The sequence below is a fragment of the Triturus cristatus genome, chromosome 4_2 (genome assembly GCF_964204655.1).
Source record: "Triturus cristatus chromosome 4_2, aTriCri1.1, whole genome shotgun sequence".
NCBI lineage: Eukaryota > Metazoa > Chordata > Amphibia > Caudata > Salamandridae > Triturus > Triturus cristatus.
Window position 1 is genome coordinate 321,678,300 of NC_140586.1, and position 13,576 is coordinate 321,691,875.

The 13,576-nt window shown below is 47.8% G+C and overlaps 1 protein-coding gene across 7 annotated transcripts in view; it reads right to left on the reverse strand.

Annotated features, from left to right (window-relative positions):
• The window catches only part of ODR4 (odr-4 GPCR localization factor homolog), a 185,735-nt gene that overhangs the window by 149,091 nt on the left and 23,068 nt on the right, over window positions 1-13,576 (reverse strand). For all 7 annotated transcript variants that reach the window (XM_085601665.1, XM_085601668.1, XM_085601669.1 and 4 more), the window contains one exon: window positions 7,408-7,540. In XM_085601665.1, coding sequence (XP_085457791.1) covers window positions 7,408-7,506 — 99 coding nt within the window. In that variant the 5' untranslated portion in view covers window positions 7,507-7,540. The remainder of the gene's footprint in view (window positions 1-7,407; window positions 7,541-13,576) is intronic.

Below are 13,576 nucleotides of genomic sequence, written 5' to 3' on the forward strand. Positions count from 1 at the left end.
CTCTAGTGGAATGAGCTCTTAAGCCTTCAAGAGGTTGTTTCTTTGTCAGAGAGTAGCAAATCTTGATACCGAGGTCGACACATTGAGAGATAGTCCTCTTTTGCACTGCAAAATGTTTCTTTGCCCCGATGTCACCCACGAAGAGTCGGTTGTCCACCAGGAATTCTTTAGTGCGGCCAAGGTAGAATGACAAAGTTCTTTTTGCGTCCAAGTGGTGGAGTCTCTCCACTTCCTTAGAGGTATGCGGCGGAGCATAGAAAATGGGCAAGGTGACTGATTGCCCCACATGTAATGGTGTTACCACTTTTGGAAGGAAAGAGGCCCTAGTGCGAAGCACCAACTTGTCAGGGAATATTGTCAGGTAAGGAGGCTTGGATGATAAAGCCTGCAATTCACTCACCCTCCTGGTGGATGTGATTGCCACTAAAAAGGCTGTTTTGATGGTAAGCAGCCAGAGGGGGCAATTGTGCAGAGGTTCAAATAGAGTGCACATTAAGAAGGGGAGAACCAAATTAAGGTACCTCTGAGGCATAATGAAAAGGGAAGGTGGGGACACATGTACAAGCCCCTTATGGAACCTATTTACAATGGGAGATTTAAATAATGAGGGTTGGTCTGGCAGCCGCAGAAAGGCAGACAGGGCTGAAAGGTACCCTTTGAAAGTGCTCACAGCAGAGCCCTACTGGGAAAGGGTTAAAATAAAAAACAAAACATCAGAAAGGGAAGCAGAAAGAGCGCCGATAGACTTTTCTGTACAATATATTACAAATCTGTTCCATCATCAGGCGTAGACCGTCTTGGTGAAAGGGCACCTGGCTGCCAAAATACCATTACAAACTTCGGGAGAAAGGTTGAATGCTATCAACTGCCATCGCTCAACCTCCACGCAAGAAAGTGTAGAGTTGACAGGTTCGGGTGGATAATCCTCCCCTGCTGCTATGACAGAAGATCCTCCCGAAGGGCCAGCCTGATCGGAGGATCGATGCTCAGTTGGAGAAGCTCGGGATACCAGACTCTTCGTGCCCAGTCTGGATCCACAACAATGACTTGGGCCCAGTCGTTCCCGATCTTCTTGAGAACTCTGGGCAGGAGAGGTATGGGCGGAAAGGCGTAGAGGAAGGCGGAGTTCCACTCAAGACGAAAAGTATCTCAGAGCGAGAGGTGCCTTGGAAATACCAGTGTGCAGAACTGCTGACATAATGTGTTTTCAGAGGAGGCACATAGATCTAACAAAGGCTCTCCCCACTGCTGAAAAAGACTTTGAGCCACCTCCGGGTGGAGACGTCATTCGTGATCCGATAGGCATCGGGGGCTCAGTTTGTCCGCCCAGGCGTTCAGCGAACCTGCCGGGTGTGGAACCACCTGGGATATGCCCTGCTGTTCCAGCCAAGTACAGAGACGCCGGGCCTCTTGACAAAGGGTCCACGACCCCACCCGCCCTGTTTGTTGCAGTACCACATGGCGGTAGTGTTGTCCATGAACACTTGCACTAGCTTCCCCTTGAAGGAAGAAAGCAAGGCTTTCAATGCCAAACGAATCGCTCAGAGCTCTAGCAAGTTGATGTGGAGTGCGGATTCTGCCGGAGACCATTGTCCTCTGATCTCCATCTCTCCCAAATGATGGCCGCCCCATCTCAGAAGTGAAGCATCTGTCACCACTGTGAGATCTGGTTGTGGAAGGGAGGGAGGTCTGCTGGTGACGCAATCACGGTTTGTCAGCCACCACTGCAATTCCTGTGCACTTCCCTCTGAGATTTGTACGATGTCAGAGAGATTCCCCTGAAGCTACGCCCACTGGAATTTCAGGTCCCACTGCAGAACCTGCATATGCCATCTGGCATGAGTCACTAACAGGAGGCAAGGAGGCCCCGCAGCCTCAGAGTCATTCTCACCGAAATCCACGAAAGAGGCTGAAACATCAGCATCATAGCCGGAATATCCTGGATCTGCCACTCGGGAGGTTAAGCCCAAAACCGTACTGTGTCCAGAACAGCTCAGGTGAAAGAGAGTGTCTAAGAGGGTAGTCTGGGGCAAGCCCGCCTTCAACAGCAAGGAGTCGAAATAGGGGGAGACTGACACCTCTAAGCTGCGCAGATGAGCTACGACCACCGCCCAACACCTAAGTGAACACCCGAGGGGCGCTATTACAGCCAAAGGGGAGCACGGTGAACTGAAAATGCTTGTGGCCTACCGTAAACCGCAAGTAGCATCGATGAGAAGGTAGGATGGGAATGTGGAAATAGGCATCCTGCAAGTTCAACGCCACCAGCCAGTCTCCCAGGTCCAGGGCAGACAAGACCTGAGCTAATGTGAGCATCTTGAACTTTTCCTTTTTGAGGAAGTAGTTGACAGGCTCGTCGAACTAGGATAGGACGAAGGCCCTTGCCCTTTTTTGGGGCCAGAAAGTAGCGGGAATAACTACCACAGACTTATCCTGGCACCAGAAGCCTCTCTATGGCTCCCTTGGCCAAGAGAGCCATGACACCCTCCTTGAACAAAAAAAAAGATGATCCTCTGTCAGCCGGTTGTGAGATGGAGGCTTTGGGGGTAGACTCGAAGGGGAGGGTGTAGCCACTTTGGACTATCTGGAGGATCCACCTGTCTGATGGTGATGGTCTGCCAGTGATGGAGGTGATGGCTGATCCTGCCAATTGGCCATGATCGAGAAGTGCAATACTAGGAGGACTTGGAGGCTGAGGCTGAGGCTGCAGGGGAGGTGGTGGACTGACCCAACCTATGGCTGCCTGACTCGGGGGGTAGGAACAAGCCATGCCCTCGGTCGGGCGGAGGTTGTGGAACTTGTACGGTCCAGTGACTGTGATAGGGCTTGCCCGGATGAAAGCCCCTTCCATAGCCATGAAGGGGTGACAGGCAGACTGTGGACGAGTGGCCACTGAGAGGCCCAAGGACTTGGCCATAGCCTGTAAGTCCTTAAAGCGCTCCAACACCATGTCCGCCTTGCCTCCGAGAGACGGGTGCCATCAAAGAGCATGTCCAAGTGAGAGCCCTGGACATCCCTCGAAAAGTCAGAAGTTCTCACCAGGCAAGGCGTCAAACAGCCACCATCGATGAAATCACTCTGCCCAGCAAGTCAGGTGTGTCGAGACCACAACGGATGGTGAACTGTGCCGCATCTCTCCCATCTGACCCTGCTAGGGAGAGGATGGCCGGGGCCTCCTCCGGGACCTGTGGCAGCACTTAGCTACCTTGTTCCCAAAGGGAGTGGGAAGAACGGGTCAATAAGCATGCAGTGTTCACCCACCGCAATGTCAGGCTAGTGGTAGACTCTGTGTGCTTCATGCGCCTCTTACCTGAGTGTCCCAATGATTTGGAGGGGGACAAAGAGGACTTGGAACTGTGAATGAGATCCCCAAGGAGTCACGTAACAAGAGGACAACTGCCGGGCCGAAAGTAGCTTTAGGGACTGCTCCCTTAAAGCCTTTGGAGCCATTGCATGACAGTCTGAGCATGACTGAGTCGTGGTCACGCTCCAGGCACCACAGGCAAACCAGGTGAGGGTCCGTCACTAACATGGTGCGGTGACAGGCACTGCACGGTTTGAACCCAGAAGTCATCCTAGAAACCAAAAAGGAGGTGGGGTCGACAAAGGCTGAAAAAAGCCTGTCAAAAAGTGACAAAGGTTAGCTTTCTTCATGGATCAGCACTTGACTGACGTGGAAAGAAAAGAACTGACATCAGCCTGTCAATGTGGTGCCTATACAGGTGACACGGACATCACTATGGCACAGATGATGATGACATCACACGGAGCCAACTGATGCCACGTTCGGGCGCGCAGGGCTATTGCTCAAAGAAACATCTTTCGGATCAAGTCTGACGCCTGGGTAATTTAAAGGTAAGGAATCTACGGCTAGATGTCTCCATCAGATATGAAATAATTTTTTGCGATTTGTCCATGATAAATGCCAGTAGAGACATAGCTAAAATACAGGTGGGAGAGCCCTTCCCCACAATTGAGTCATGGGCCCAAAATAAGGACTAGTGCATGGTGACAGAAAGGACGGCATACACAGCCCTGAGGGGGCCTCAACAATTTGGGAAAATATGGGAGCAAGGAAAACAAAGTAGAGGATTGGTTTAGGAAAAAGTAGCTAATCTAAAACTGAGTGGGTTGAGGGCAGGGAGGGGGATCAAGTATTATGTGCCACATGGCAAATTAATAGTAGGGACCTGTATTTAGACGTTAGTGGACCGGGACAGGGGATGTCTTGGGGCTATGTGAACTGATCTGTAAAGTATTATTGCTATTATGTGTTAACATCAATAAAATGTGCTTTAAAACATAAAAAACACAATTGAATGTAAGACACTCAGTTTAATTAACTGCTGACATAATTCATAAATCGTTCCTCTGTAGCAAGTTCTTGATTGGCACAAACAAACAGTGTTAATTATGGTAGAAGACTTTATTACACTCCCTGTCATGTCATGGAGGGGGCTGACCTGTCTTTGCTGGTCTACATTGGGCAAATCAGATTTTCTGGGCTGGAAACAGACAACTTTGTAAGCATAGCAAACTGCACCCAGTTGTTGAGACTCACACAAGCAGATGGCTGACTACCTTAACTCACTGTCTGCTTCAGGTCTCGCTCTATTTGTAAATTGTAGGCTTCATTTAAATCTGTTTAGTTGCATGTGTGTGTGATATAATCTCAGAAAGATTCATGAGGAGCGTTCACCCTGTTTTTGTTGCCATGTTACTGCTTCTCTTATCCTTTTTTCCCAACTTCTCCAAATAACTTTGGTAGTTCTATTTTAAGTCATTTCTGTCCAATCTGAATTTCCTTCTGGTTGGAATTTTATGCTAGAGAAAACTGTGGCTACTTGGCTTAAGACACTTACTGAGAAACATGAGATTTTATGTAAATATCTTTCTTGGTTTAGTTCATTTTAAATACTGGGACTGACATACATCTGGCGGTGAATGGTGTCCTTGGATGATGAAGTAGATACCTCTCTATTTCTTGACCTTTCAGTGGGCGCCTCCTACTGGGTGGGATACGTGGTGATGGTTTGGGAGTGATGTAGTCCAGGCATTTCTGGAAAATATGTTAAAGGAGCATGTCTGAAATACTCCCAATTTAGGGGAAAACCATGCTGTAGAATGGTCTTGCCAGATGTCTAGTTTTTACATCGAACGTCCCCATGATTGCTCCTTATTATCTGTTGTGGGCAAGAAGAACTAAACACTTTTTGAGGTTTGCCAAAGTAATGTATATGTGTTGGGTTTCAGCTCCATGTACACAGGTCTCCAATTAACATTTCTTTCCTGCTCTAAAAAAGTGAGAATTAGTCTCACCAGTTGAGCCACCGGTATTCTAAGAAACCTCAATCTAGATGGATCAGTCATCTCTTAATTTCTCCCACTTTTCAGGAGCCGAACATTTTGACTCGCAAAAATCAACTCACTTACAGGGCATTAAATGAAGATCTACAGTATACAGCAAAAGCTTAAAATATACAAATAAGGAAGAAAATTCAGAGCACTCCAAACAAACAAAATGTGTCTTTAAAGAACAGAGTTGTTACGGCAGAATTTCAATTAATATTAATAACATGCTTAACCAATCAAAATGGAAAATTGTCAGGCCAGATTGTCAGGCAAGATTATAAAAATTATTGAAGGGTTGGAAGAAAATAATAGGTCTGTTAAGACCGATGGTCCCATACAGGATAAACAGGAGGAAACAAGAGCGCCGAGAAAGGCTCCGGTTGTCATTTCCGTTTTGGACCATTTTGATGCTCTTTCCACGGAGGTATTTGAGCAACTTGCTATGGGGGTTTCTTCCAGTTCACCCTTAGACACTTTTGCACATAAGGTCTGGAAAGCGTTCAAATCTGAACTGTTTCCTCCACTTAGACAGCTGTGTAATCAATCCCTGTTTAATGGGACGGTCCCTTCCTGCTGGAAGCAAGCAGTTGTCTCCCCCCTTCTGAAGAAGCCTTCACTTAATCCGGAGTGTCTCAAAAACTACAGACCTATCTCACTCCTCCCTTACCCAGTAAAAATCATCGAGCGCCATGTGAGTCAAGCACTTTCCCAGTTCCTTGAGACAAATAACCTACTGGACGAGGTCCAGTTTGGTTTCCACCCGGGGCATGGGACAGAGGCTGCCCTTCTGACCGTGTTGGATGATCTTCGTTTGCGTGCAGACAAGGGTCAACATGCCATCTTGATCCTATTAGATCTGTCTGCTGCATTCGACACGGTCAATCACAGGGTTTTTCTGGAGCGGTTGGAAGGAGTGGGGGTGACCGGTCTGGCATTGAAATGGTTCCACTCATATCTTTCGGATAGAAGCCAGGCCGTAGCTCTCCCCCTTTCAGTCTAAGTTCACCAAAATTCAGCATGGTGTACCGCAGGGGTCTGCAATAAGCCCCATTCTGTTCAATGTCTACATGCGTCCCCTGGTGGATATTATTAAATCTTATGGAATAGGTATGGTAAACTATGCAGATGATACCCAGTTGATTTTATCACTGGAGGGAGAGCAGTCATCTTCCCTGGAGAATTTTCACGCATGAAAGCAGCGTGTGGCTTGTTGGCTAAGAACTAATTCGCTGCAATTTAATGCAAAAACTGAAATCCTTTGTACTAAGGGCGGGAAAGTTCCCTTTCCCCTCCCGGTCAACTTCTGGCCTCTTCCTCCAGACCCCCCATTACAACCTGCTGGGGCAGTCCGCAATTTGGGAGTCATATTTAATGGAAAGCTGTCTTTGGAATCACATGTCAATAAAAATCTTGAAGAAGATTCTCCCCCAGCTCCCAGCTCATGTGCGCCCCTTGGTAGTTAGGAGTGTGATCCTGAGCAGATTGGATTATTGTAACTCACTATTGCTGGAATCCCCTCGATTTTTGATCGGGAAATTGCAGAGAGTTGAGAATATGGCAGCCAAGTTGGCACTGATGCGCCTCCAATCAGGCCCTTGCGGAGCTGCATTGGCTCCCCATAGCACAGAGGATTTATTTTAAGTCCCTCTGTGTCGTGTTGAAGGCACTGCATGGTCTGGGTCACATACCATTGCAGAGTACATTTAGCTGGTATACACCTTCTCGATGCCTTCGATCCTCCACAGCCTGCTGGGTGGGAGCACCTCGAATTAATAGAGCTAGGCTTGGGGGTCAAGCTTTTAGTGTTGCAGCTGCGAGACTCTGGAATACACTGCCACTGGAGCTGCGGCAGGTGAAAGACCCTATGGTCTTTCGTAAACAACTTAAAACCTGGCTCTTTCCCAAAACTTAATGCCCTTCTATCTGCTTTTTAATTCCTTGCTTTTCCCTCTTTAGCGCCAGGATGCTCGTTGAGTTGCAGTGCGCTTTAAAAGACACTATTACATTACATTACAAAGTAAAAACGTGTAAAAAAACATAATAAAGTACACTTACTTGTCCTAGTAAGAGCCCAGTGACATAGTCCTTCTCTTTAACTATAAGCCTTGAAAGGTAGAGTTCGACCCCCTCTTCCACAAAGTAACTTCTCCCCATTATGAGAATCCGCTATGGATCCAGTTCCTCGAATCTGCATAATAAAATTAAAATAATACATTGCTTATTTACAAAATCACATATTCACAAAGTATATCCAGTATATACTGTACGTGGCTTAAAATAGCCCTGAAAACGATTTCTGACCAAACTTTTCCTGACTTTGCAGCCTACATGAGCATGATGCAGTCTGAGAACTTTGTATGGGAAACTGAACACCTTGGCAGGCTTTCTAAAGACTTTGCTTCGAATTTTGGTTATAGTTCAACATTTTCTTCACACGGTCTAAATAATACACAAGAAAATTCTGCAAAAATTTCCAACCAGGCCTTTATAAAAAAATAACTCTTCCAGATGGTTCAAGCTGTGTTAGTCAAGATATGTCAAGAATTATTGTTGCATTTTGGGAATATGGGTATACATTACTATTTGTGTTATTCTGCTTGAACTGCAGAACTGAACTGCTTTTAGGTAGAGAGCTGACTGTCAGTGCCATTGTTAGAGGCGGTAATTTAGGACTGGTTAAGCAAGACATTTCAGCATTAAGACATAATGGCTTTGGATAAAGAGGGTACGATACTTGTTTCACTGGGTTAGAACAATTGGGTCTGGAGTCTTCACCTGAATGTATTATGCAATTGCCCCTCCCACAAAACCAACAGTCCTTCCGCCTCCAGGAGGGTGGCATGAACGAGGTTCCCAATCTGCTCACTCCAGGGCAAGAATAGAGGTGTAGATAGATGGCTGCCTGCATTGATATCAGGGGAACACAGTCTTTCTACACACAAGAGGCAAACTGCAGAGTTCATTCCCCCATCAGTCCAACCAGGGGTGGGTGAGTGGAGAGAAAAAAGTATCACTAGTGGCTTGATTACTTTTTGTATTGTTATGTATTTGAGTCGGGTCCGTTAGATAAATATTGGATTGCAAACCTCCACTTCAGGGGGTCTAGATAGTTTTCCTTTTCCACTGGGAGGCAGATTGGGCGTTTTCCCCCAATCTGCCCACACAGGGTTGTGTGGGTAGAAGCCACAAAGAACGATTTTTTAAAAGTTACAATGATCTTTATTGAGATTTAAAATAGGGCTCCCGGTTTTCACTGATAAATACAGACAAAAAAAATTGCGTTTCCTGTCTGTATTTTTTTTTAAAAGCGGGAAAGAACAGATAATTTGCCTTCTTTTGATTGACTCTCCATTCTGAGATCAATGACTTTTCAGGCCAATAGCTTTACATACCGGCAGCATGGAGAGGTATATAACTGAATGAGATTTGCTTAAATTACTGCATGTCTCAACATGTATTTGTGCTATTTTTTTCATGTGGGTTTATTATTTTTGGCCGTGCAATGTGCTAAAACCTAACTGGCATCAAAGTATGTGTACACGTTAATCTGTTAAAAAATTGTGGAAACATACAAGTTATCACCTCATCTGTTCACAAAACTCAAAATAAATATGGATAACATACCAATAAGCTGGCCAGAAAATAAATATGGATAAATATAGGCGGAAATGTTCAAAAAATAAATTACATAAAACCGGGAGCCCCATTTATAAACACACAATATGAGTTGGCATACCACCCTAACAGTACTCCCTAAGACTATGTGTGTGAAAGTGCCCTCTTTTGCCTGGTTGCCCACACTTTTGCTGGATTGCTGATGTGCTTTGACTGAGAGTGCCCTGGGCTCCTGTTAATCAGGTACCCAGTGCCTTTGTTCCTTCCCTAAAACTGCATTGAAGCCTAAACCCAATTGGCATCTCTGGCCACAGGTCAGGCCCTGGTAAAGGGCACTGTGACCACAGAAGGTCTCTAAGGGCTGCAGCACCTATTGTGCCACCGTTAGAGGTCCTGTACCCTGACACTCACACACTGCCTTTGCAGGCTGCGTGTCTTGGTGCAGAACAAAGTGAAGAGTCGACATGGCACCCATTCCTGCGTGCCATGCCTACAACCCACTGCCCTGGCATAGATCAGTAACCCCTCTAGCTGGGTGCACTATACCAGTGGTGAGGGTTCAGGTACATGAGCCCTGTACCCCTACAGTGTCAAAGTCCATTCTTAAACATTCTAAGTGCAGTGCTGCCATTTAGAGTATATGGTGCTGGGAGTTTGTCATTACGAACTCCACAATACCATAATGGCTACACTGAAAACGGAGAAGTTTGGTATCAAACTTCTCAGCACATTAAACCCACACTGATGCCAGTGCGGGATTAAATGAAAAATGCACACAGAGGGCATCTTAGAGATGCCCCCTGAAAACTAACCTATGAAAACTAACCTACCACTTGTGTCCAGGCTGAGTGGCTGCTTTCAGCTGCCACCACCAGACATGTTTCTGGACCCCTAAGTCGAGAGCCTGCTGCTCTCTGGGGCCAGAACCAATGCACATCCTGGGACGAGGTGCCAAGCCTCCTTCCCCAGGATGTGCAGGGTTCACGAAGGGGAAGCTTCAAAGGCTTGCCGCCTTTGAGAGCTTCCCCAGGCCACTTGCTCCTTTCAGCAACTGGTCCCCACTGGTTCTGACCCCAACTTTGGGCGGGAGAAACGGCAGGAAAAACAAGTGAGGAAGAGAGGTGTGCCCACCTTTGCCACTCCACCCCTCATGTGGGGAATGGAATGGAATGGAATAGGTTTTTATATAGCGCGATAGCTACCCGCAGGCGTCCCAGCGCTTTAGCAGAATACAGGTGGGTGAAACGGGTCGAGGTTATCGGCTGAAGAAGAAGGTTTTTAGTTTTTTTCAGAAGAGCAGGATGTTAGGTTCTGAGCGGATAGAGAGTGGAAGGGAGTTCCAGAGCCTTGCCGCGTTTGTTGAGAACATTCTTCCTCCACTTCTTTCTCTTTTGAACCTGGGATTGATGACTTGGAAGGCGAGGGTCGACCTCAGCTGCCTTTTGGGATGGTAGGGGGTGATCAGGGTGTGATTCAGGATTGCTCCTTTCCTCCAGTAAGCACGGTGGGCGATGCACATGCTTTTGAAGTTGACTCTATCCTTTACTGGCAGCCAGTGAAGTGCTCTTAGTTCAGATTTCACTGATTGCCGGCGGGGAATGCGCAGGAGAGTGCGAGCAGCGCAGTTCTGAATAACCTGCAGTTTTTTCAGGGTGGAATCGGGGGCTCCTAGGTATAGGGCATTTCCGAAGTCCAGCCGGGAGAGCATTAGACCCTGGACCATGATCTGTCTGGCCTTAAAAGGGAGGAGCGGTAGGATCTTTCGTATGAGTCTGATAATGCCCATGCAGGTGGCTGCTAGTTTGGTTGCCTGATGGCCGAAGGTTAATGCGTTATCCAGCCAGATACCCAAGCTCTTGATGGTATCCCTGGCTGGGGGTGCTGGGCCTAGTGCTGGCGGCCACAGAGAGTCAATGGATTTTTGGGGGGAGTTGCCCAGCACCATTAGCTCTGTTTTGTCACCGTTCAGCTTCAAATAAGACTGGCTCATCCAGGAGCATACTGCTTCCATGCAGCCTCTGAGATCACTGGAGTAAGATGAGGGATGAGTCAGGGTAACCACCAGTTGCGTATCGTCGGCGTAGGACACGACTTGAACGCCGAAAGGGCGTATTATTTCTGCGAGGGGGAGCATATAAATGTTAAACAGTGTGGGGCTCAAGGACGAGCCCTGGGGAACCCCACAACTGAGAGGTTTGCTGGGCGAGGTGGTATTACCCTCACAGACTCGGAAAGAGCGGTCTGAAAGAAAGGAATGTAGCCAGGCCGCAGCAGTGGAGGTTATCCCTAGCTCTGACAATCTGTGGCGTAGGATGTCATGATTCACAGTGTCGAAGGGGGCACGGAGGTCCAATAAGATAATGGCCGCAGTGCCGCCCTGATCCACGATCTTTCTAGCTCCTTCTGTTACTGCTAATAAAGCAGGTGAGGTGAGGTAAAGCACAACTCTCAGTCCACGCCATCTTGAAGATGGGAGGACTCAGCCAACCAGGGACAGGCTCATGCCCCCCTCCCACTGGAGGGTGGCATAATAGGATAATAGGGGGTGTACCCACCCCAGGGAAGGGACCCATTGGTTCCTGCCTTTTACCTACCTATACCGCCCCTAAATCTATTATTTAGGGGCATCCCTGAACCTTGCTTCCTCAGACAAGAAGAAACCACAAGAAAGCGGTGCTGCCCAAGGATGACCCACTGTCTGAGGCCTCTCCATTGGAAGACAGGTTGTTACTTGACCCCATGACTAAAAAAGCCATATCCTCACATATAAAAAGTTACTAAATAACCGTTTGGACCCCTTGGTACGCCTGCGGCAATATTGGGAGACGGACCTGGGCGAGCTCGATGATGATGTTTGGCGAGACGCACTGGCATCCCCCAGGGAGGTGGCTATCCCCATGAAATTACGCTTGGTCCAATTGAAGATCCTTCACCGCGTATACCTAGATGCGGGGTCTTAGTCAAAATGGGTAGATGGGTTGACCCTCTGTGCCTTAGACAATGCCAACAAAAGAGAACCTTTTTCCACATCTTCTGGGGTTGCCCAGCTGTGCGAACATACTGGGATGGTGTCACCAAGCAAATGGAAAGGGCCGGAGGTAAGACTCTGAAGGCCTCCCCACACACCGCTCTACCTATTAAACATCTGGGATGCCACTGACCGTACGCAAACTGAGAAGACATGGGCATCACTGGGATGGGCCACTGCACAACGGAATATTGCACAGAAGTGGGGGTAATCCCGACTGTGCGCGAAGGGGCAGTTGAAACGGATAGAGCAATGATAGCTGAAAAAGACATCTTCAAATACAGGGGATGCCCCAGAAAATGGGATTGCAAATGGGGTGGGTGGAACAGATACAGAGGGGACATATGCCAGCCTCCGACAGTTGGATTGCGACATGAACGACTCAAACTGGTGGGCATATCTGATATTGATAGTGTGATTTTGCATGGGGATGGGTAACTTGATTACTTATTTACCGACCAACACATGACATGTATATATATCTCAGTGGACTAAATCAGCCACTGCAGGGGCCTGTGTTCGACCTCATGTTCACAGGTTCGAATCCCGGCGGGTCCACTCAGCCTTTCATCCATCTGAGGTCAATAAAATGAGTACCATTGAGTTGGGTAACAATAAACATCTGTTATTCAGCGCCAGGACACCTACGGGTAATCGTGCGCTTTACAAATACACCTGTTATGTTATGTTATTCAAATTAGTGGACATATCTGAAAATGACAATGTGATTTTACATGGGGTTGTACAATGTGATTCCCGAATACCAACCAACTGAAGATATGTATATGTGCACCGTGACCTTGATACACTGCTGTATTGCTGCTTGATGTTTTCTTTTGATCAATAAAAATTTTAATTTTAAAAAAACACAAGAAGAAGGACTGAACAGCCGTGCAGCAGCTAACAAGAGGAAGACGCTCACTGACTTGGCCCCAGCCCTACCGGCCTGTCTCCACCTTGAACCTGCTCCTGTGAAATCCCGGTGTGTCCTGCAGCCAGCAACCTCGAAAACCCCGGAGGACCTGTCTGCCTTCAACTACTAAGACTTTGTCTCCCGTGAACACCGGATTTGTTCATCTGCAACCTCTGGCCTTGGCCGGAAACCGCAAATCTGCACCACTTTGCACCCCCCGTCCACGGCCCAAGCTCGAGTGGGCAAACACCACAAGAAGGTCACCCTGGCGATCCTGACCCAAGATCCGGCGACCCCTGGCCTGCCTCAAGCCTCCAGCCGACGCCTGCAGTCTAAATCCAGAAGGCCCCCCTAACCACGACCAGGAGCTGGTAAGAAGATCTGACCCCAAAAGGCACCCCTGCACCCGACGCCCCACGGCCTTGTGTGCCCAAACCAACGGTGCCTAACCAACCCCTAACTTCCCAATTTATTTCTCGAAGTGGTGGTTGCACCCAGAAGACCTTCATCTCCCTGCTTGCAGTGCTTCTGCAAACCGGAAGATCTCCATTGAAACCAACAGGGCGTCCGACGCCGAAACTGCACCATGCAACTGGCCGCCCTAGTGCCCCTAAGGGTGCCCCTTTGGTGCTACTTTGTTTCCTCATTTGCCCCGAGCTAGAGACGAG